General features: G+C 34.7%; 1 protein-coding gene across 2 annotated transcripts in view; it reads right to left on the bottom strand.

Annotated features, from left to right (window-relative positions):
* Positions 1–9,028: 9,028 nt before the first annotated feature.
* Positions 9,029–23,539, bottom strand: part of GRM8 (glutamate metabotropic receptor 8) — a 314,741-nt gene continuing 300,230 nt past the window's right edge. Inside the window, exons 9-10 of one of the 2 annotated variants that reach the window (XM_032442703.1) lie at positions 14,385–14,686; positions 9,029–9,734 (exon numbers count right to left, since the gene is read on the bottom strand). In XM_032442703.1, coding sequence (XP_032298594.1) covers positions 14,390–14,686 — 297 coding nt within the window. In that variant the 3' untranslated portion in view covers positions 9,029–9,734; positions 14,385–14,389. The remainder of the gene's footprint in view (positions 9,735–14,384; positions 14,687–23,539) is intronic. The other variant, XM_015852739.2, reaches the window with a different exon arrangement.

Genomic DNA, 23,539 nt, shown 5'->3' with positions numbered 1-23,539 from the left:
TTCCAAGAAACCGTGAATTCATTAACTGTAAAAATAACTTTATAAACCCTAAATGGGTGGGAGGGGTCTTATGTAGGAGGAATTTCAAAATCTAAAAGAAACAGAAACCATAATCTACCTGTTACTGTCATTTTATCAGATAATCACTAATTCATCCTAGGTCCAGTTACACTGCAAGTATGGCAGGTCCCACATTTATGAAAATATGTTTTGGATAAGTTCTGTTACTCCCCCACATCACAGAGCCCCAAGTCTCTGATGCACCAGGAGAGCACCAGGCCTTTGGCCCTGGCAGCTGGCAGCTCAACCCCACTGTACCTGGCAGGAAAGCTGACATTACACTTCTGCTCTCTGGAAAACAACTTGCTTTGATCCCTGACTTCATAACTGTGGGAAATTCACCCAGATGGAAACAGTTCCAATTGCATTTTCCAACCACAGAAAACATTCTACTGTCATTAATGCTGCTTGGGGAAAGCCTGGCTTTCAGACACAACCTCATCAAACATAGGTCAGGGGGCAGTGTCATGTACCTTGGCGCCAAGAGTTTTTCAGCAGGATTCAGTGGTGGGAAATCTGCAGTATCATTTTAAATGTACAGAAAGGATTGTTTAGAAAGAGGTTTCCTCACTGTGAATGTCTGACTTTCCTCATTCTTGAAAGCAAAGCATGTTATGTCTTAAGGATACCTACTATAGGAGAATTGTTTTACTCTTTCAAGAGAACAAAAAATAAAAAATCCATGGAGGATATAGCACTACTGAACTAGAGAGTTAAAGCATTTATAGCACCATTCTGTACATAGAATAACCACAAAGCATTACGTGATTTCTTTTAGTGAGAGTGTTATGTCTACTGTCTCATTTCTATCTCTTTGGTAAAGCAATATGCACAGCTAAAAAATGACCTGAATTAGTCAGACTTCTTGAGATTACAAATGTACTATTTATGTTGTTGCTAGTGCTGTTGTTTCTCTCTTTTTTGATTTTATGTGATTTCTGTCTAGAAGTAACAGTTAATTTTTCTTAGGAAATGAAATAGGTTCTGAAACACCATCCTTTGAAGCTATCTATTGAATATACACCCCAGGTATCTGTCCTAAACTTTTAATGCTTTAGGCAATAATTTATAAAATACCATCAGCCTAGCATTTGAACTAATAACATTTTTGTAATTTTATCTTGCAAATTGTACACTTCACTGCTGTCATTCAGTGAAAAATACCACAAATTTCATATAAAACTAATCTTTCTGTCATTCCTTGTGTGGTGTCACACTGGAAATGGTGGCAGCAAATGAAAATTCTCACAAGGAACTATAAGCTCTGTATATCAAAATGTTTGCAACTTGTTCTGCATTTTCAGATAACTGCATGAATTATAGAAATGAAGAAACAAACAGTATATCATTTTTAGAAATGCCTATCACTAGTGATGAACAACTAAAGGAAGCGGAGGAAGAATATATAGATACCATTATGTTTACAACTGCATCATCTCTGAATTATGCGAAATGAAAGAACTGCACATATGAGTTAAATATAGTAAGCAGGCAATGTTGATTTTTTTTTTTTATTTACAGTATGTAATATGTGGGATATGTACAGAGATAGATAAGTGAGTGCATGGATAGGTTTATCTCTAATGAAGATTTCATATCCTTGTAAAAGACAAGTCTCCAAATGTTTGTCAGTTAAATATATTGTATTCATCTCCAATTTTATTTTTCATCTCTATACTCTCTCTTGCTCTACCTTTCTAAGATGTTATTAATATTATCTCTCACTTCATAAGGATTATAGGTATTTTTCAAGACACATCCAGTTGTTGAGATTTTCTAGGAAAATAGTAAGCCTCTGAGGCAAAGTTCCAGCTGCAGTCTAGAGAAATTGTCTTTGTATCTGACTCTGGTTCCTAAGAAGAAAGCGATCATTTACCTCTTCAACCAGGAGTGTTCTCTGAAGTTATCTTACCTCCATGAAGCACTTTTGACCATTTCTTCTGTTTCACCCTGTTGACTATTTTTGCTACTGATTTTCTCCATTTGTATGTTTCCCTCCATGATACTCAATACTTTAGAGGGAACACAGGAAAAGTACCAAAAGTAGTGTTGCAGAAAGGAAATGATCAACTATACATCATAACTTATCTATTGGGAAAAGCATTGCCACTCTACAGACTAGAAAAAAAAATATGCATGAAAAAAAAGGAATATTTTGAAGCACCATTCTTATTTATTTAGTATTGCCAGTCAGTGATTGATTACAAAGAGTAAAAACACTGCAACTAACTTAGAATAACTTCCCAGAAGTGGACTACATGCTCTATCAGATGAAAAAGAGTCTTTGGAATTAGAATTGTGTATAGACTTTTCTTTTCTTTTCTTTTTTTTTTTTTTTTTTTTTTTTTTTTTTTTTTATGGCAACAATCTTACAGAAGTGTTCTGCAGAGCAATACTAAACTTCAGTTTATCAAAGGTATATCTGCGAGAAACTGGACCTGGTACCAACAATGCGACTTATGTTTTGTTTCCTTTGGGACCGGTGTTCTTGGAGTGTTGTAAATATTAAATAGCATTGGGGAACAGGGCACTAGGTAAGTGTTTAATTCTTCTATATCTGACCAAAAAAGAAAAATTTCTTCCAACAGGTAATAATTAAAGTTATCAGATACTTTCTGTTAAATATATTAATGTAGTGGTGAGCTGGCAATTTCGTTTTTTTATTATTATCATTATTTTGTGTGTGTGTAAAGATAACATATCCCACAAAATAACATTTTTACAAGATAGAGTTTCAGTTTTACAGAGAAACTTTCCAGTTCTTCTGGCAAATAATTTTCACTTCCCCATAGGACTGTGATGTGATGGACTGGAAAGGCTACAGAGGCTTTCTGAAATCCCAACATTGAATTAGTCATTGACAAACCAAAACAAAACTAAACAAAACAAAACAAGAATATCTGATTCATTTGCAGAACAACAGGTGTCCAACTTTATCAGAGGGCATTTTGCAACCTTTATTCCAGCCTGCACCTTGTTAAGAAATAATTAACAAGCTTGTCTTTGCAGAAGTAGTGTGTATTCCTTGGAGACCATCATAATACTTTCTTGGATTTCAAAGAAAAATGATTCTATGCTACCTCATCCAATATGAGTTCTGATGACTTCCATCAATTATTCTGTCATGCTTGCCCACTGCAGTTCTGTGGAATATGTAAGATTAACACTCAGTCTGGAAACAGCATGTGCCCTTGACAGAGGACAGAATGAAATCCTTGGAGCTGACCTGGTTCTTTGACAATGGAACTTTCCATTGCTGTCTGCTGCTTCCATTAGTTTTAGGTTTTGTCAGCGCTCTTTCCCCCACATGTTCATACTTACTTTTGTCTCTCTGCATGTCATATTTCCTACTTTCACTGTGAGACATTACATTATTTAGTATAAACAAAAGCTTCATTTGCCATTCAGGATATTGTGCATTTTACTTGTTTCAGCTCTGGGGGACAATGTTGTTTTCTCTTCTCTTCTCTTTCCTGCTGCCATGTCATTGAAAATATTAAGTTTCTGGGAGCTAACCACCTGCTGTCATACTATAATGCCAAACAAGAAAAACTATTCCTCTCCATTTGTTCAGTATTTCAATGTGTTGGGAAAAGACACAGAGCTATCAACATTCATGAAATGTACAAAGACTTTCCCGAATTGTGACTAAGGCAAGTAAGAAGAAAAACAGGAGGCAACACGACTTACATATATTCAGAACTATGGGATGAAGTTCACAAATAAGATCTATTTATTCTCGCATATGCTATATTCCATTAGTTATTACCGTTTCTTCCTCTGGGGAAGGTAATAAGGAAGACTGGCACATATATGTTGCTCTCCCATTGCCTACTGAAATACCAAGAGAAAATCATGAAGAAATACTTCTCTCTGAGAAGAGCATTTCACAATTAGTTTGCAGATTATCATCCACAGACAATAAAATATGCTATTAAAATATGAAATTGCTGCACCAATTGTGCTAAAGGTATCATCACTGAAACCAGGAAAGATAATGATTGCCCCTTCTTTTACAGAGCTTTTGGCTCTTTAAAATTTAACCAGAACATGTGGATCCATATAGAAGGTCTTAATTGCATGACATGCAACCTATTTGAAAGTATAATAATAATATATATTTTATGGCCAATGTAACGATGAAACACACTGCTTCATTCATGTGAATTTTAAAACTAAAGCATAACAAAAGAAAGCTGCAGGAGAAACATTTTTTCCACTATGCTTTATCGTCTGCTCTCATATTTTGCCTCAAGTAGAGGCATAAATAAGGGAATTGTATTCAAGCACAATACATATACAAACTGTAGATGTTAAGAAGGCTTTTGTTCATTTTATCCTTAGTTAGAAACAAAAAATATCTATTCATTGAAAAAAAGCGAGTACTATTAGTTAAAAACCCTGCTGTGGAAATTGCTATTCAGGCATTTCTTGAAAGAGGGATTTTTTAAAAAGTGGCCTATTACTCTTTCTATAGAACCATTAAAGTATTGCCTATAAATTCTGTTTAATTTCTGGTTCATTGAGCTGATACACAGAATCATTCAGATCTCATTGTGTCTTTCCTGCAGTCACAAAACAACATTAAGGACTTGTTTCTGATTTCAGAAAAGTAAAGCTTTGTGTCCTAATGGAGTTCCTTCAGCACATTTTCACATAAAAGACCAGTAATAGTAATTTTACTACAGACTAATTTTAACTACAGACTTATCTTTTCCATGATCAGAACTAATCCCTAAGGATATACATTGAGGATTATCTATAATTTTTGTATGACAGAAAAAAAAGAAAAAAAAATCTTACTGTGCCTACTCGGAAGTTTAGCTACTAAACTTTGGGATCTCAGCTACTGTTACTACTTTACTATTCCTTCCCTTGTGTTTAACAAAGCTTGGATAACCAGAATTTCAGACACTATCTCATGAACATGCATAAGCCACACCCCACAGGCTCGGGTTAGCATAATTCTTCAGTCACTGTGCTTCGGGACTCAGCTTTTTGCCTTCCCACCAGATCCTCATTCGTAGAAACTGTAATTTTATTCCAAAGAAAAACGAGGTTGGAATGTATTGCCCAACTGTGTATTCCCCATCTGATTTATAAGTTGCTGCATGATTTCAGGTTACTGCCCAGGCCAGAAATAAGTAGCATCATCCAATCCCTGTGGGTGATTCTGCCTAATGTTTTGAGAAAGCATACTGTAAACGTGGCTTTGGATCAACTCTTTAGCATACAGTGTATTGTTGGGGTCTGTGTAAGATTATTGTTGAGTGGGGGAGAGTAAATCTTTGCCAAAGAGAACCCTATGCACAAGACAGAATATACTGTAACTTCTTCACTGTTGAATGCAAGTGCCTTTGACCAATGGCTCATACTCCTTTCTGCAAACTGACCATATGAAGACCAACCCAGGTCTTCATCTAGGTACTGAGGTATTCAGCTTCAGTCAATACTGACACCACTGAGACTACCACTGTCATTCAACCACTGTTGAATGATTTGGCTCATTGGTTCTTTTCCCCACATCATTTCTATTACATCAGTTAAAAACGATCCTCTGAAAGTCTAGTTATTGTACACTTTCAGATATCAGTGAATACAAAGTGATTTAAGAGTGGTCTGTGTCTCTGAATGTTAGGCCAAAAGAAGATCAAGCTTAATGTTCCCATAACACCATTTAATAAAACCTAAGTTGCACAGATACTTTTAAAAACACGAGTTAAGTACACACCAGAGTTATGTGTACGCATAAGGAGTATTAAGGGTTATAAATATCAACAAAAACATAATGAAAGTTGATATGTAGTAACACAGCTTCACTTGACAGCCATTTATTCAAAGTTAATAGTTTTTAAAAGCTACAGTTTACCTTAATGATTAATCATCGGATGCCTGATCTCAAATCTGTTAATATAAAGGTGAGACTTTCATTAATTGTAATGCTTTTTAAAATGTTAATAAAAGGTTCAATGGGAAAATGGTTCTACTTTTTTATGTACACGTTTACATACACAGAAAGACAATGCATGCCATGTTTCAAGCTGCAGAATCTTTGTGTGTTAGGTGTCACCATTCACAATGGAAATGTTTATAATGCTTTAACTGTAGCTTCATGAATGGCAATGTAATATAATAAAGAGCAGAAAGAGGTAGAACAAAAATCAGAGGCTGTTAATAAAGGGCAGTGAAGTATCTGTAGTTAAAGAATAAGTGATGGCTATTTCACAGTGAGAAGAAAAATGAGGCAGCTGTGTGAGTATTCAAAGGCACAATAACAACAGACTCTGCAGGGACTTCTCATTGCTGACTGAATTCCCCCAGTCTTCCCATTAAAAAAAAGTACATAATGGTGGAAACATTTTTTTTCTGAAGTTCATCCTTTTATATACCTGTGTTCCAAAATTATAGCTTTTTTTTTTCTTTTTTTTCTCCCCAACTATTATACTAGGAGGTCACTTTTTATGGAAACAGATAAAACAGGGAGAAAGATCAATGAGAACCACGCAAATTAATTAGAACTAATTGTTGTAAATATCTTGTTCCTTCCTCTGAAACATTTGTGTTCACCAGTGATGCTCAAAAAGGTACGTCAGGGGCTGCAGACCCCTAAAGCAACTGTCCCTCAAGCAGAGCTCATATAGGGTCGTAGAAATTAGCTGAACAAACCAGCAAGGTCGGACTTGTAGATCTAATCCAATCTATTGCAAAAAAACAAAAACAAAAAAAAAAAAAAAAAAAAAAAAAAAAAAAAAAAAAAAAAAAAAAAAAAAAAAAAAAAAAAAACAAAAACAAACAAAAAAAAACAAAACAAAAAAAATAAAACAAAGCAATACAAAACAAAACAAAAAACCAACCAAACAAAAAAGTGGTACTTAAAGACACCAGAAGACACAATCTTGAACATATAAGAAGTTGCCAGAAAATAAATAAATAAATAAATCTTAGGTTACCTGTACATTTATCTGTATACAAAACATCTTCCAAACTGACAAGAACAAAGATGAACTTCACTTCTGAAATAACATGTATTACTTACCCACAGCTGTAAAGTGATGCAAGAAAGATTGGGCTTTTGATTATTGTTATTGGGGGCAGGTATGCAGTGTTCTATGGACATAGATAAATGCACATAACCACCCAATGGAAGTGAATCCTGTGGACTAGTACTGTTCTCTTGTATTGTGCAGACAAGACAGAAAAGACAGAAAATGCACAGAATAATGTGCATAACAGACCACTTCTACCCTACTGTTCAACTAAAAATTGTGTGTATTGGTAAATCTATTTAAAACAAAATTTTCTTTAGGCTACTGTGAAGATTCACATACTAATCTCAATCTGTATATAAAATGTGTTTATGTTTATTCATAACATGTCTATGCTAAAATGAAGTGTGTAAAAAATGCATTTATTGTAAACTGTTTTTTTTGGTTTTTTTTTTGGATGCATATGGTTATCTATGTTATCATATAAAGATATTAGAGACAAAATATTTGAAACTTGTTTTACTGTGAGCGTAAAAGTAATTTTCTCAAAGGTTTCTTTAAAAAGAAATTATACCAAAACACTGGCTTTCAGATTAAAAGAAGAAAAAAATCATTCTTAGGAAGATTGTCATAAATATGGAAATCTGTCTTGTAAAAACACTGATCAAGTCCATCTACAAAAGACACTTCAATTTTATATTTGTTGGTCATAAACAACAAATGGGGTTTTGAGGACTTTTCTTCTCCCAGATCAGTTTAACTTTGGTCATATGAGTAAATCTCAATATATTAGCTTCATTACTTGTAGGCTTTTCATTGAGCATATGTCAGTTCACAGGGCTGGTATTGGTGCGCTTGTGGAAAGTCAAGGAATAAGACACATAGCAAGCACACTGTGCTACACTATACCACGCTATGCCATAGCATTCCTCAGTCATCATTTCATATAAATGCTGGGGAAAACAAAATACAACAAAAGGAAAACAATAAAAAACACAAAAGCCTATGTCTTCTCTTTGTTATTTTGAAAATCAAAATCCACTGACATGCATTTTGCTGACTGTGCTGGTATTTACTTCTTGACACTGTAGCAGGAAGTGTTCCATTTCAGATACTTGCATCAAACAATATAATTGAATATTTAGATGGCTTCTGTAGGCTACGTTTCAAAAGATAGAGCTCCTATAGGAAAAAAAGCACAGGGAGCCATCCAGACACATTCAGGAGAAAGAGCATTTAATAACCAATTGGTTGTGAAGGCTCATTGGCTTAATGGGTGATAAATACTGGAGTGAAAAAGTCATCACAGATATGGTAACAGCTGAAAGTCCCTAGCTGTCTCTTTTAAACTTCTTTGGAAGGACTTATTAACATGATATATATCTATCTGTATTTCTCTTTGTGTAATCATTTCTAATGCACACACAGTCATTTAACACAGTACGTTAGAAGATGTGAAATTTTTTTGATGGGCATCTATCTCTGATTTTTAAGTGTTCATTGGGCAATAGAATATATATCCACTAGGTAACTGCTTTTCAAATTTTCAATTGATTTCCCTCCTGTTATTTCAAAGTCACCTTTATTGAGATAAGCATCTGCTACATTCCCTGTCAAAGACAGAACGCTAGGCTGAATAAATTTTCAGATTAATCCAGTCTAGCTGCCATATATTCTTACAAACTGTAAGTTCCATAAATGAAGAGGATCAGAATTATTAGTTGAGGTTCAAAAATATAATACAATCATACAAAATAATCACCATCGAGACTTGTTCACTTTACAAACATATAAAATGTCAGAATGGGGGGGGGAGGGGGGGATAGTCCTTCCATTAAAAAAGATATTGAACAAATTAATTTGAACAAATTCACACACTGCAGAGTACACACACACATGCATGCAGGCATGCACGTATATACACACACACACGTGCACACATACATACACACGCACATATGCTTAGAGTTTACACTGCATTCTTCTGATGCCATGATTATTATTTTATTTGTACACCCACCTTTACTGCACATTCTAAACAAACAATAGACAACAGTGTAAGGACTTCTTTTTTTTTTTTTTCTTAAAACTGCAACAAAACAAGTCTCAACATTTGCAAAACATTCCTTTATTATTAGAAATAAATTATTTTGTATAAAAATTAGCATGCTTTGACCATTGCATTTATTTTAGCATAACCCAGGACTTAATTCAGTCAGCCATCACAAGAAACAAACTCTTCTTCTTTTACGAGTTGAACAATGTAGGACAGGAAAGGAAATTGTCACAATCACAAAAAAGTACTTACAAATATAACATCAGACATGATTTATTTCAACAGCTTTTTTTTTTTTTTTTTTTTTTAACAAGCTAACATTTGTTTTCCTTTTGTGATTTGCTTCCTTTTGTGAGTGAAAAGTTCAGAGATTTGACACTGTCAGTATATGATATGAAACTGGACTTTTCCTTCCCTTGTCTCTTTTTTCCTTTTGCCTCTTGTTTAATCCTTGTTCTTTAGGAGACTGACTATTGATTTGAATGTAGACTACTGATATTTGCAGGACTGAATTCTGGTGATGGTAAAGTCTTTCTTTGCAAGATCCCATCCTGGAAGTCTTCCATTTAAATTCATCCCTGCTCAGTTTGCCTGATTGCTGTAACTGACATAAGTTGTCTTGGTTGAGGAGGCTGTAAAGAAACAAGAAAACAAAACAAACAAAACAACAAAGACAAAACAAAAGTTCAGTGTTTTTGTTGGTTTTTTTTTTTTTTAGAAAGAAGAGAGAAAAAAATTCATTTAGTACTTGAACTAAGCATTTCAATATATTTCCAGATGTTCGTGGAAAAAATTAAGAAACTCAAGCAAGTATATAAACAATAAGGTAGTTTGATCTTAACTTTTGTGTTCATGATGATAACTTTAGTTTATGACTTGGGAAACTTTTTCTACAGCGTTTTGATTTTTCTGTACCTATCAACAATATTTTTAATAGCTGTGTTTTACTTCTGGTTTCTGAATTCCTTTACCAGAATTTCAACTTACTGTTTGTCAGTTATTATTTTGGCTAATTCTACATAGACTTCTAAATATAGAGTTGTTTTTTGGATTGTTGTCAGATTTTGTTTTCTTTTTTCCTCTTTCTTCTGCTAGTTGGAGAAAACTTTGCAGATACTGTTAGATTGCCCACCTAGAAGGAAGCTAGATGTCCCTTGGGAGGAACAGCTCTCCCAGCTATTGAAACTAGTAGGTAGTGCCTACATCAATACAGCACATGTTCTCTGTATAGTCTTCAAACACAATCCATCTCCAGCAAAAATGCCTTATGTTTTAAAGCTGCCATACTTATGTTTTAAAGCTGCCATACATACTTAGGATGTCTTTATGCTGATGGTCATTTTTGACACTGGGTTAAGCTGATATTTCTCATTCAAAATGAAGCAATAAATTGAGAAATTTAAGAACAGTATAAAAAGTAACAACGATGAATTTTACATGGAATTTTGTGTTAGCTGCTAGCCCTTATAATTTATCCCTTTGCCAGAAAAAAAAAAAAAATGTGACCCAAGTCTCTACTGTTACATTAATATAGTGATGGGAAGAAGGAAGTCAGGTATATCAGGTCTCACAGGTGGCTCTCTATCTGCAAACCAGATGGGCACATGGCAGTAAGATTGCTGAGGGTCCATTCTCTCTCTCTCTCTCTCTCTCTCTCTCTTTCCCTATTTATCTTTATTTGGTCTAGGTCAGGGTACATAAAGATCAAAAGATCAGTGTTGTTTCCAAAGTATGTTTTGTGTTTTCATCTGCTACAGACATGTTCTTAGGACACTGAAGACTGAAGCTGGCAATATGAAAGTAATTTGATGGCACTAAAATGTCCAGGTCTATAGATTCAAAGATTTTAACTGTATTTATTTCCTTATTTTATTTTTTTTCCCCCTTTGTAGATTATATTGGAACATCTGAAATAAGAATCAGGCCTTTGTCATTCATCACTACATTTTTCTTTTTTCCCCCTAATTATTTATATGCAGAAACTAATAAGTGAAAGGAAGATACAAAAAGAAATATTTTTTACTCCCAATTGTGCATGTAGCTCCAGTGTACTGGAGAACTTCATGTCTGGAAGCATTCTGTGTCTGGAAAAGCTAATTCAAGCTTGCTCCAGGCATACTAAGCAAAACTTTGATACAAGTGTGCTGATCAATCACAGTATTCCAGCACCAACATGGAATGGCTTTATTATATATTGGGACACTCAAAGTAAATATAGCAACCTTTACAAATTTCAGATCTTTCAGATGGGATTCAAGACTGCCATCTAAACTCTCCCATGCTCCCACAGCTGGATCTCTGAGTGGTTTCTGTTTTTTCCCTTTGGTCCTCTAAGTTGCTTCTGAGAATAATACAGGACAGCCGAAATGGCATCAGGTTCCTTAGAGCATAAAAAGCTTTTGTTCCCAGAAAAGAAATAACAAATAAAGGAACATCTGCAAACTCTGAACATTTGGGAACAAAAGGATGGAGGAAGCAGAGTTTATGTTTTCCTTCACTCTGAACATAAGCTCAGATAAGCGATTAGGTTAAGCTAGTTTAACACATTACCCTGTATTGGCTGAGATCTATAACTTCTCGTGTATATTTTTAGCCCACAGTGATGCAATATAATCAGATTTATCACAACACAGAAAGTTGAACTATTTGAAGACAATTTCAAGAAGCTCACAACACAAAAATAAGAAGTTACCTCAATTGATTTAGAGTATTGTTAATTCTTAATTAATTAACTTGTTAATTTGCTACAATTTGACTATGTCAAAAACTCAAGCATTTTTGTACAAAATTTACGCGGGACTATTCAATAAACAAAAATTATCCTGCTGAGCATTGTTACTTTAATAGAATGACAGCAGAAGAAATTAGTATGGATACTAGTTCAAAATATGTCAAGTTTAATATAATATACAAACATTTAATCACTTGTTTAATACTTAAATCATCTTTAAAGTTCACTGTAATAAGCCTATAGTGCCTGTTTGGGAATCTGAAAGCTTCAGCAGCTGGTGTCCTGCTCTTTAAGACTGTGAGCATTTCATAGTAATAAAACAGACCATATTTTGGCAAGCTTAGATAGCCAGAAAAGGCAACAACTTGGCTCCAAACACTTCAGGGAATGAACATTCCTTTCTAGCACTAGTTACTGCACTGCTGTTGGAATGAGACAAAGAAGAAAAAGAACAAAATGAAAAGAGGATCTAAAGCATTTTAGAATTAAAATTGGGAACTGGAGTAATCTAAATTGCTTTTCATTATTATGCCTCCTATAATTTTTTTCTGGATGTTTTTTGTTTGTTGTTGTTGTTCTTTTTAAATTTATTTATTATTTGGGGGGTTGGACTTGATGGTCCTTTCCAGCCCCAACAATTCTGTGATTTCTTTGTTATTTCGTTTATCAGATACATTTTGTTTACCACTAATTCTGAATGTGCTTCCAGAAAAAAAGTGTTAGTATTCATGTGGGGGACAGCATGGAATGTAGGCTATTTACATTGAAGAGGATGAAACAGAGATATATCAATATAAATTTCTGCATTTATGCTTAGGAAAGGGAAGAAACAGTGCACAACCCATTTCTGGACTACTAGGAATAGGCTGCTTCAGTTTCGTATGCTGTCACTGATTTCTCAGATTGTGACAGTAGAAGAAATTCTGCAATGTTGAGTACCTTTCACTGCTAACCTAGTGAAAATGATTAATCTCCCTTTGTGCACCAGGAACTCACAAGAACCTCCAAAAGTTTTGACAGTATCTATTTTGGCAGAAACAGCTGAACAAATTCTAATAGTAGAGGACATTCTGAGAAGACAGAAACCTATCTTAAGGCCAAAACTCAATTATATAGGGACAATCTGGAGTGCAAATGACTTGAGTTGAATTTTTGCCTATGGACCATTATGATGCCTGGATCAAAGCCTAGTCAAGAGCTCCTAGTGATCTCAAAATTATATTGATGTACTACTGTCAAAATCACATTCAGTGCCCAGTAAACACTCATTATCCTGCATACATCATACTACTGGAGGAGCAGACTTGCTTAAAACAGCAGCTGTTTCCATGAATTTTGCATAATCATAGTTTAAAGAATACCACACGCAGCATTCCTTAATTAGATAATATAGTAGATAAGTATCAGATACTCAAGACTATATTTCCCGCTCTCTCTTTCACTCTACAGTGGAATCTCTCCTTTGACCTTTCCTCAGAAGCTGACCATTTTCCAAACTCAGTAAATTCCACATCTATTTCTCTTCTGATTTTTCTCTTGGAGACTCTAGAATATTTTAGAAATCATGAGTTCTTTACTTTTCCCTGATGTAATTTATTCCACAAGCAATTTCATTGTCTTTCCCCTGTCTTTTGGTATATGTGCAAATCTGAAGCTGTTTAAACCATACCTCAATCAGGTGAATTTGCATATTTTGAAGAGTGATGGGTTTTGCAAGAGAATTAGTTTGAACTCAGCAATTATAGCAAGGTAAACCCATGGAATATTCATATATATTCTTTAACTTAGCAAGCTCTAGTTGGATTCAGTGGGAACTGAATTTTTATGAAATGATTATGACATTGCTCTTCAAACTTGGTTTTTCTGAATGTGTTCAAGCAAAACAGTACTATTCAGTACTATTCAGTTTTCTATCAACATCATCAGAAAGTAATGAAATTTCAGAACATCTCATTTACAGTAAAATGCTTGAAAAATTAGCCTTCAACAGCTTCTGTACAATCCATGTATCATTAACATGTCAATTGATTCTCTACTGATTCTCCACTACTGCTGAGTTCTGGGTGTTAAGTTATCGGTTGTACTCATATTTTATTAGTCATTATTATGATGTTCAGTTTATCAGCTTTTCTGTCATGCAGCACAACAGAAGCTATAACCTCTCTTCTAAATCAGAGTACTTTAGAGAAGTAACAAGATTCAAGAGCTTTTCTGACACAGTAAAGAACTTCTTCCTAGTGGTAACCCATGACAAACTAGAACACATAATGATAAAGCTGTATAGGAATTAGCATGTTTTTTGTACCAAAATGAGTTAAACCACAACAAAGACTTGGATGGGAAGCATTTTTCTGGGTGATGTTAGTGCTCATGAGTTTTGATAAAGAAACAACAAAACATATTATGGAGGAAAGATATAAATAATTATTTTCAACTTTATGTATTCCTTCATTCAACTGTATACGAATTCTGACACATCTCTAGATTCATGCACAAGCAATAAACAGAATAAAGTTCATTATTACAATACAGTGCATTCTTATGAACGTACATCTATTAGGAAGTGCTGCCACTCTTGACCATGGGAAAGTCTACAGATGACTTACTGTTGGTTTCAAGACTTTCACATAGTTCAGTTTTGACCTCGCCATTTGGTCTGTCATTTCCTTTTTGGGACAGTTTGCTTTGCATTGTTGCAGCTGTTACTACAGCCTTGAAGCTTCTCTTCCGTTTTTGAACATTCTGCTCTGGATGGAAAATGATAATATAAACCTTGGGCATGTAGAGCATGCCCAGAGACACAGAAGCACTTAAACTCATGGAGACAGTAAGTGTTGTTGTCTGGATGTACATCTGGGGAAGGAAAGAAACAACAGCATAAAAATCACTGCTATATGGATTTAAGATATGAAGGCAGATAAAGTAATTGTATTAAAAATACAAGCTGGAAAATGGAAACACCACCACTCTTCGGCACATATTTCAGAAAGGCACTTGACTTCATTTGCCTTTATAGTTGAGTACAGCTGCCTTATGGCTTTTTAAACCTCAAATGCAGACACCAGGAACAACAGTGTTTGTCAAACTTCATACTCATGAAAACAATCAAGATTCCATAGCAATTGTATTTGCATATAATAAACAAATAGATCTATATAAAACAAGAGGGGTGACAACAGGGTTAATCTTGTATCATTCATTTTACTAGATGGATGCCTCGACAATAATAAGCCATATTGTGATCCATATTTCAACATGTAACAGGCATAATGCAAAAACTAATGACATTTTTGATAAGTTAAGTTTCAAGCTTAACAAGTCTCCCTACTAAAGACTTTATAATATAGAAGATTTTTTAATTTGTCCTTATTAGGAAATCAGAAAATCAGGGAACCAGAAAGGTAAATTATAAAGGTTTTTAATATCCCATGGAGACAAAAAATATCTGATAGTTTTTTGTTTGTTTGTTTGTTTGTTTGTTTGTTTTGCATGAATCTGTGACATATGGTTTTATTTTGGGGTTGTCCTGTGTGGAGGCAGGAGTTGGACTTGATGATCTTTGAGGGTCCCAGCCAACTGGAGATGTGTAAAATATAATTCTAAAGAATGGACTCCCACTGTGAACGACGCTGCAAAGCATTAGTATGATCATATAGGAAACTGCCAAATTCTTGCACAAAATAAGGGAAACCCTGATCTACTTCAAGAAAAGACAGACAATGCTTCAAAGCCTGTAAGGCCCAAGACAGTATGAGGCTGAAAAGATACTCAGGATTTCCTGTTATGCTGAAGAAATGTATAGGAGCAACACTTCCTTTTAATGATACCCTAACACATACTACATCAGGAAATAAATAATACAGAGTCTACATAGAAAAAGCTCCAGTACATTAAATCTCCCAAACTCCTTTCAAGTGTGCCCGAAAACAAACCTTGACTGAGCTTCTAATGAAAACCTTACACTATTACATTCATAGATTTATTCTTGGTTTATTGGTTTGACTTTTGTCTGATTCCCTAAAATTCAAGTTGCAACAAAAGTATTTCAGTTTAATATGAGGCCTGAGTAATTTTTATAAGTCTTACAGTGGTATCTCGCTTTAAGTTACATGAGAATAAAGTCCCTTTGTCAAAATTCTTGGTAACAAAGAAATGAATTTCAGTACTCCACACACTGAAATCCCTTCTGAACTACAACCTTTTTGTCCAATAATGCTTTTCACAGAAAAAGGGCTGCTATGTCTATTCTCCTTGTTCTTGACAGTCTAAACTTATAAGATAGAAAACTAAAATCACAGTGGTGCACACAAAAGAATCTTGCTTCTCCTCACATAATGGGAAAAACTTGAGGCTTAAACACCTTCCAAACTTCATCCACCAAACCACCTCTAACCAGAACAGACTGCAGGCTTCTTCTGTACTGTTTTCTACTTTTTTAATTGAAGGATCCCTCATGGGACTATGTCTCATTTTAATGAAGCAGATGCTGTCCCCACTCAGATACAGTATTTCCATACCTAGTAAATGACCCAGACCTCCTCCTTATTAGAAGGATGGTAACATAGCCTCTGACTGCCTCAGCAGATAAAACAGATAACAGTTATTTGGATATTCAGGAATTTTCCATCTTCTGCTATGTCTTCTAGATCCATCTCCTTCTTTCTATAGAAACTGTGACATTGGATATATTGGGGTATTCAAGAATATTTCAGAAAAGCATATATGCTCCAGTTACTTCCTTGAATTGGAGGTACTTGAAACTAACTTGTCTCCTTGGTAACATGAAAAATATCTGTGCAAAAAAGCTCATGCATGCACCAAAGAAAGTTTCCCAGTTTAGGAAGCTGAGTGACTACCTCTCAACTCAGCCTACCTGCTTAGAATTTTTTAAATCACCTAGGTCCTCACCTATGCTTGCCGAGGCAATGTCATGCACATAATGCATCTTCAACTCACCATAAAACAACTGTTTTAATTAGAGAACAAAAATAGGTGATAATGTCAAAGTTTTGTCCAGATTGCTTCTTCCCCAACTTATTGCTTTTCTTATCCTATTTATGTTTCCTTTCTACATAGTTTTAGTACGTAAAAGAGAGGATACTTTTCACCCAGTCTATTCCCTGATTTTAACAGTATAACTTAGAGGGGTGGGCAATACAGCTGTTGTGACTTCTTGAGTTAACTGAATCCATGTTTTCCACTTTGATGCAAGTTCTCTAACTGCTAGTATATACAGCACAAAAGATAAGCAATTCTAGTACTCAGTGAAGTGATTAGCTATAGAGGAAAGTTTTGTACATCACAAGGAATACGGGTGCCTAATGTAGATTTAATTCAGCTTCTCGTGTTCCAAAAATAAGTGATTGTTTAAAAGATGCAGTTGGTCTAATGACTCTTATTGGTTTACTATACAATTTGCCCTTTAGAAGTGCAAACCAAGGAAGAAGTCTCAGCGCTGAACACTGGAATTTGAACCATCTTGATGAGACTAGAATATCTCTTGATGTCCCACACCACCAGCAAGAGAGCTGAAGAGGGAATTATGATTTCATTTTTCCCTTATTCTTGCTATCAAGTATTTTATGACTCTTCTATGAATCTTCTCAGTCCCTTAAGCTAACTTCAGTTTTTTCAAGGCCAGAACTGTAGCAAGAATTTCCCATAATAAAGGATTTTTTTGCTATCAGTTTGTCCCACCACTCTTGCCTCAACTCCCAGATGTTGGGATCATTTACCAGATCATTCATAGCCAGATGAAAAATGATACATGGTACGATAAATATAAATGTCAGTTATTGGCACGCATGCCACAAATTTGGAAATACAGAAAAATGGTCTCTCTCTTTGGAGTGGGCAGAGCACGGGTATTTTTGTCTCAGTAAAACACAAGCACTGATAGTCAATTTTCTTCCCCTCCAGAATATTAGTGCTAAAAAAAAAAAAAAAAAAAAAAAAGGTCCTTTGCTTCTTTATGAAATTGTGAATTTGTTAGCATGCCATAATGCTGAAGTTCTTTCTGCATGGGCTGCAGCATACTAAAGAGTTGATTGGATAACATCACTAATGGTTTCACAGGTGTGTCTCCAGATCAGAAAGAAACACCATGGAGTCAATTCCACAGAAAGAATGAACATGGAAAAGGCTGGCTGCAGACAAATACGTTAGAAACCAGGAAACACTACAAACAAGAATGTAACAGTATTGGTGAGAAGACAATTATTAACACCAGGATTCATACTTCTCCACAGAACGTACATCCCCATAAGCTTACACCAATAGATTTTTACTCTTTTCATTGAACTGCAATTTCTGTCTGGACCTTTGGGAAGAAAATTCATATCTTCTTGAGGAAAAGCATTACAAGTGCATGATGGTCATTAATGGTTTTCTCACATTCATATAAAAAGAATATTTGCAAGGTATACAATAAACTTTGTACAAAACATGAATTAAAGTAAGGCTGAAAGACCAAAAGACATAGCCTTTTCGCAGCTGTGAAAGTACCGCATTCATGAGTTTATAATCTCCATCAGCAAATGTAGGATGAGACTCTAACTTACAAAACAAAAACAACAACAAAAAAAAAGCAGTCTTTATTTTCATTTGTACATCCCAGTTTATTTCAGAAATTTTAAGATAAAGGCCAAATCTAATTACTGATTTCAAAGTAAATATTTGTCAGCTTTAAAAAGCATGAATTTTCATAAAAGCTGAGACATTAGAGGAGCTATAAAAGCATGAGGCCTCAGTGGAAGATGAATATACCTGCATTTCAAAAACTGAATTATGGTAATGATATCGCCGTTCAGCTTTTACACTTGAAATCTAATTTAGACCTTTCCAGCAATATTTATAAGTATTCCCTTTCAACCCATAAATTATTTTATGCAAAGAATAGAATGACTTTACTAGGTCTTTTTTTAGCATTGTATTTATTATTGAAAGTAAGACTCATCAGCTGCTCACTGCAAGTATGTACAACTGCACATTGCAAAGTTTTCATTGCACTGTTTCCTCTACAAAGTACTTTTGTAAAATCACCTCCTTAAAACTAACCTCAGCTCTTCCAAACACTTTCCAGTGACTTCCCAATATCTAATTTTACCATGGAGTATGACACCTCTAGCCTACATACATACAGCTGCTGTAATTCAGATACTGGGAGTCTGATAACATTCACTTCATCAAACCTTGATAATCTGTCCTGTAATTTGGAAACAGATTCTCAGTGATTATTAATGGTCATTCAACTCTGTACGTTTCTTCATCTAATTTCCCAGTAAAGTTTGATTCCTTTGTTATACAAAGGCTATCAGGATATCACCTGATTGTATCAAATGAAAGGAGGAATAGTTGATCTCTAGGGCTGGGAAGGAAATACTATAAATACAATACCACTGTATCTACAGCAAGAAATGAAACCATATTGAAGTATAGGCCTGCACACTGGGACTTTAATGCCTGTGTTGTTCCTTTGTTTTGTGTACTCCCAGCACAAGAGGGCTTGGTCCTAAACCAAGTTGTAGCCTCCTTAACTGTTTCCAGGTGTTTGCCACAGTCTGGTACATTTCCCACTGGGTAACACAGATATGACTACTATGTTCTTGTTGTGAAGCTAAGATTATAAGGTTATAATATTATAAAACAACCCAAGTAGCCTAATGGTTTGTTAAAACTTTTAGTGATGTATCATAACTAGTTTAGGCAGAAACTAGGAGAGTAACACAATACTTTGTCAACATGGTGAGCATTAATGCCAGTTGTCACTGCTGTTAGCAAATGTCACCTCTACCATAAAATCCTATAAAAATAGATTTTTTGTCTGTTTAAATTCCTATAACTTGTTCCCTCCCTTTCTCTTTTATTTCATGTTTCAGATACTTTGGTTCACCTGTAATTGCTACACTAGAGCTATTTGTTGATGTGCAACCCCTGTAGACCTAGTCTGCAGCTTCACAGATAACATCACAGAACACTGGCATCAGAAATTATGCTGTTTTGTGGTGAAAGATGGAGAAGATTAGACTGAAACAAGAATTGCAATTATCAAATATTCTGCTCATTGGGAAGTAGTAACATCTTTTAAATTAAAACAACCACAGTTCAGCTTTCTTCCATCTGCAACATTTATCAAAGTGCTTTATTTCAAATGCCCATACACTTAAGAAGTCTGATCTTGACTTTGTCCATCCTTTAAATCTCAGAATACAGGTCTCATGAAGAAAAATGCTACATATTGCTTTGCTTTCATTTTGTTCTCATAAGTTAGGCCACAGAGTCTTACACCTATCTACATCACACGACCCCTGTACATTGCAGTACGATGTGTTTTTTTCAAAGGACCTGTGATCTAATCTAATAACTGCTATAAACAAAGCCACAGTCAATCAGTGATCAGTGATCAATCTTTACAAGAGATTTTTTGTAACGAATATGGCAGTCTCTGTGTTCAAGAGTGCTGAATTCCTGAAGTGAACACTCACAATCTTTAAGTCTAAAGAAATCTCCAAAACCCAATAAAAACAACACTGCAATTAAATACCAGAATAAATAAATAAATAAATAGGTAATTCTGCATCATAAGAAACCTGCAGAATAAGATTATTCAGAAGCAGATCTTATGTTACACTAAATCTTCAACATAATGTAAATCAGGATTTTTGTGGTATGTTATGCTACGTTAGACTTAAGATTTTTTTAGAGATGAAATACCAAGTCAACATTGTTATTCTAATCAAAATCCTAACAACTTAATCAAAATTACAGTAAACATTACTATTAAACCAATTATAATGATACCAGTATTTACTGTTCACATTTTATATTACAAGAAAAAGCCATTAACCATGTAGCTAAACTTATTATACATAAGATTTACAGGATTAATAGCTCTTCTCTGGTGTTCAGTGATCCCTTTCAGATCTCCTTTTGTTTTTAATAAACTCTATAGGTTCATCCTGCCACTGGAAGAATAGAAGTTAGAAGGGTTTATGTTGAGTCATCAGAATGCCAAGTCCTTCAACAGGAGAAGGTGCATGATAGTGATGGTGAGACTTGAACCTCCTTAATCTTGGGTTAATTAGAGTTGACTTTTAGGCATTTTCTAGTACTGTCAGCTTATCTGTTCTTTTCAAAAATTAATTCCTGGATATAACCAGTCTACCTTTACTCATTAACGTCTCATCATACTTCTATCACAGCCTGAGATTAATTCCCAGTGTTTGTTATAGCATAGGCTTCACAGGTTTATTAGATCATTATTGTGTACATTATTCAGTGAGATAAGCTGAAAAGAGTTAAGCAATAGTCTCCTGTTTGCTGGACAGCTATTAATACAACCAGCACAAGTCCAAACATAACCCAAGAGCCATCACTAACAGGTCAGTACAAATCCTGTGGCCTTCCCCTTGTAACAAGTCATTTTGAAGAGACTACAGCTAGGTATTCTGTACATTGCTTAATCTCGCTCTTTCCAGTTTCATTCAATTAAAAATATTCTTTGCTCTAAGGCTGCTATAGATTTCCTACTAAACTTGTAGTGCGAGCAGGAAATCAGTTTCAGATGTCTTTCAAATACTTAGAAAATTCTGTCTTTGGTCAAATACATTCTAATTTGCAATGCATAGATCTGTTCATTGATATAAGATGTAGAACAATCCAGGGAATCATTTTATATTTTCATATTTATAATTTATAGTGAAATTTATTTCTCATGGGACATTTTATTTATTCTTCATGTATCTTCTTTGAATGCAGACTGTATTTGCCCAGAGGCTAAATGAACTAGCCAATGTGGCAGGTGGGCAACTATTCAAAACAGACTCATGTAGATATTCAATTATAATCCATTTGAAAAAAATGAGGACTGACAATTTGGAACACTCAAAATTTTAGAAGCCAGTTGGCAAGCCTAAAATTGTCACATTCCTATGCATGATTTTCTAGTGAAGAAAATCTAAAAGGAAGAAAGCTGCTTTATAGAGAATGAGAGATGGTACCGGAAAAATAAATAAATAAATAAATAAAAATAAAAAATGGGGCTTGGACTTAATACTACATTTTAAAAATAAAAACAGCATGCTTTCCCACAACACAGAGACCAATATCATTGATTGAAACATTCTTGGAACTAGAATATATTGCTGAGAAGAAAGCAGTCTTATTTGTTGTTCAGATTTAAAATTTGCAGAGTATTACAATTCTGTCTTTTTTAAATGACCAGTACTGACTGTCTTTCTTATTGATAAAACACAGCAAAAGCATAACCTTAACTGCTGCTTCTTATCCTAATAACTGCATTTTAATCTGTTCTCTGGAGTAATTCAAATATGCATTGTACCTTAGACAAAATTATAACCATGTACCAGGAATACTATAAAAGAACATCAAGTGCTTTAAGAAATAACTTGCTGGCAGGTTTAGTTCTAGGATGTGTTTGTCTATTTTGTGCATTAGGTTTTACGTGTAAGAGTTCAAGCACCTGATAGAGACAAATATGAAATGAAGTACAGTTGTTCAGAAGATAATTTTATTTAGCATTTTCAAGCAGGACATAATTAAGTTACTCCGTCACAAAATGATGGAGGTTTAAATAAGTAACAGCTGGTTACCCCAATGGCTCTACAACTGCAGGGCAGCCTTTGGCAGGAAAAGCTGTGCAAACACAACCAATACAATATGCTAATGGGAACAATGTAATGAGCAAGGAAGCAGCTAAAATGGAATGATAAAAAGAAAAAAATAAACAATCAAACAAGTCCCTTCAGCCCTTAGCAGGCATTTCAATTGCAATTTGTTAACAAATTCTTTTGTAAGAATTCTTACAATGGCTGTACTCAGGTACAAGCCTTATCTAGAAATGTTTGCTGAATTTATTCCTTGTGTCAGAATAAGTGTAATATCAGCAGGAAGAATCCACATATGGTTTCTCCTTTGACTTTGGTGCCTTTACACTGAATTGCTCCAAAACATATAAGCTAATAAAAGTATTTTTCTATTATTTCTATTTTTTAGAAAAAAGTTATAGACCTGCTGTATAAGCAGCTTACATAGACTTTAAAATATGTGCACTATCAAAGTATTTCCCTCTCCTACTACCAATCTATTTAATTCCAGATGACTATTTGTTTATCTGAAATTTTGTTTTCATAATTTCTATAAAGTTTTTCTACCAGATTTCATTCAATGCAGAAAGGAATTGTGAATCCCCCTACTTATTCAGTAAGAAACACACAGTAATTTGAAATGGATTTTAGAACCACTTCCTAGCTATAGTGCAGAGGGCATGCTGAATAGTATGCAATATGTATTGTATGTTGCCTCTAAACCAGCATGCCCAGGTAGCCAAGAAGGCAAACAGACATCCTGACCTGAATAAGCATTAGTGTGGCCAGGAAGACTAGCAAAGTGATTGGCAATGTTTCTTTAAGCTCAGTTTGAAATGTACATGCAAAATCTCAGCACTTTTCCCCTACTGTCTGTGTACCTAACATCTAAAATTATCTGATTACACTGTCTGAGAAAGGAAGTAATAATTTACTGTAGGCTGTGCAGCAATTTGGTTTCTGTAAGCACTGTTTTATAATGTATTATTATGGATTCCCTTCTCTAAATTCTTCCTAGAGAGCAGAACTGATAAAAGTTCACCATTATCTCATATGTCTGTCCAGGCACAGATTTACCAAGGGTACAGCAGGACAAACGTAT

This window comes from Coturnix japonica, chromosome 1 (genome assembly GCF_001577835.2).
Source record: "Coturnix japonica isolate 7356 chromosome 1, Coturnix japonica 2.1, whole genome shotgun sequence".
Lineage (NCBI taxonomy): Eukaryota > Metazoa > Chordata > Aves > Galliformes > Phasianidae > Coturnix > Coturnix japonica.
Note: the sequence above shows the minus strand (reverse complement) of the source record. Positions and strands in the feature narration are given on the sequence as shown.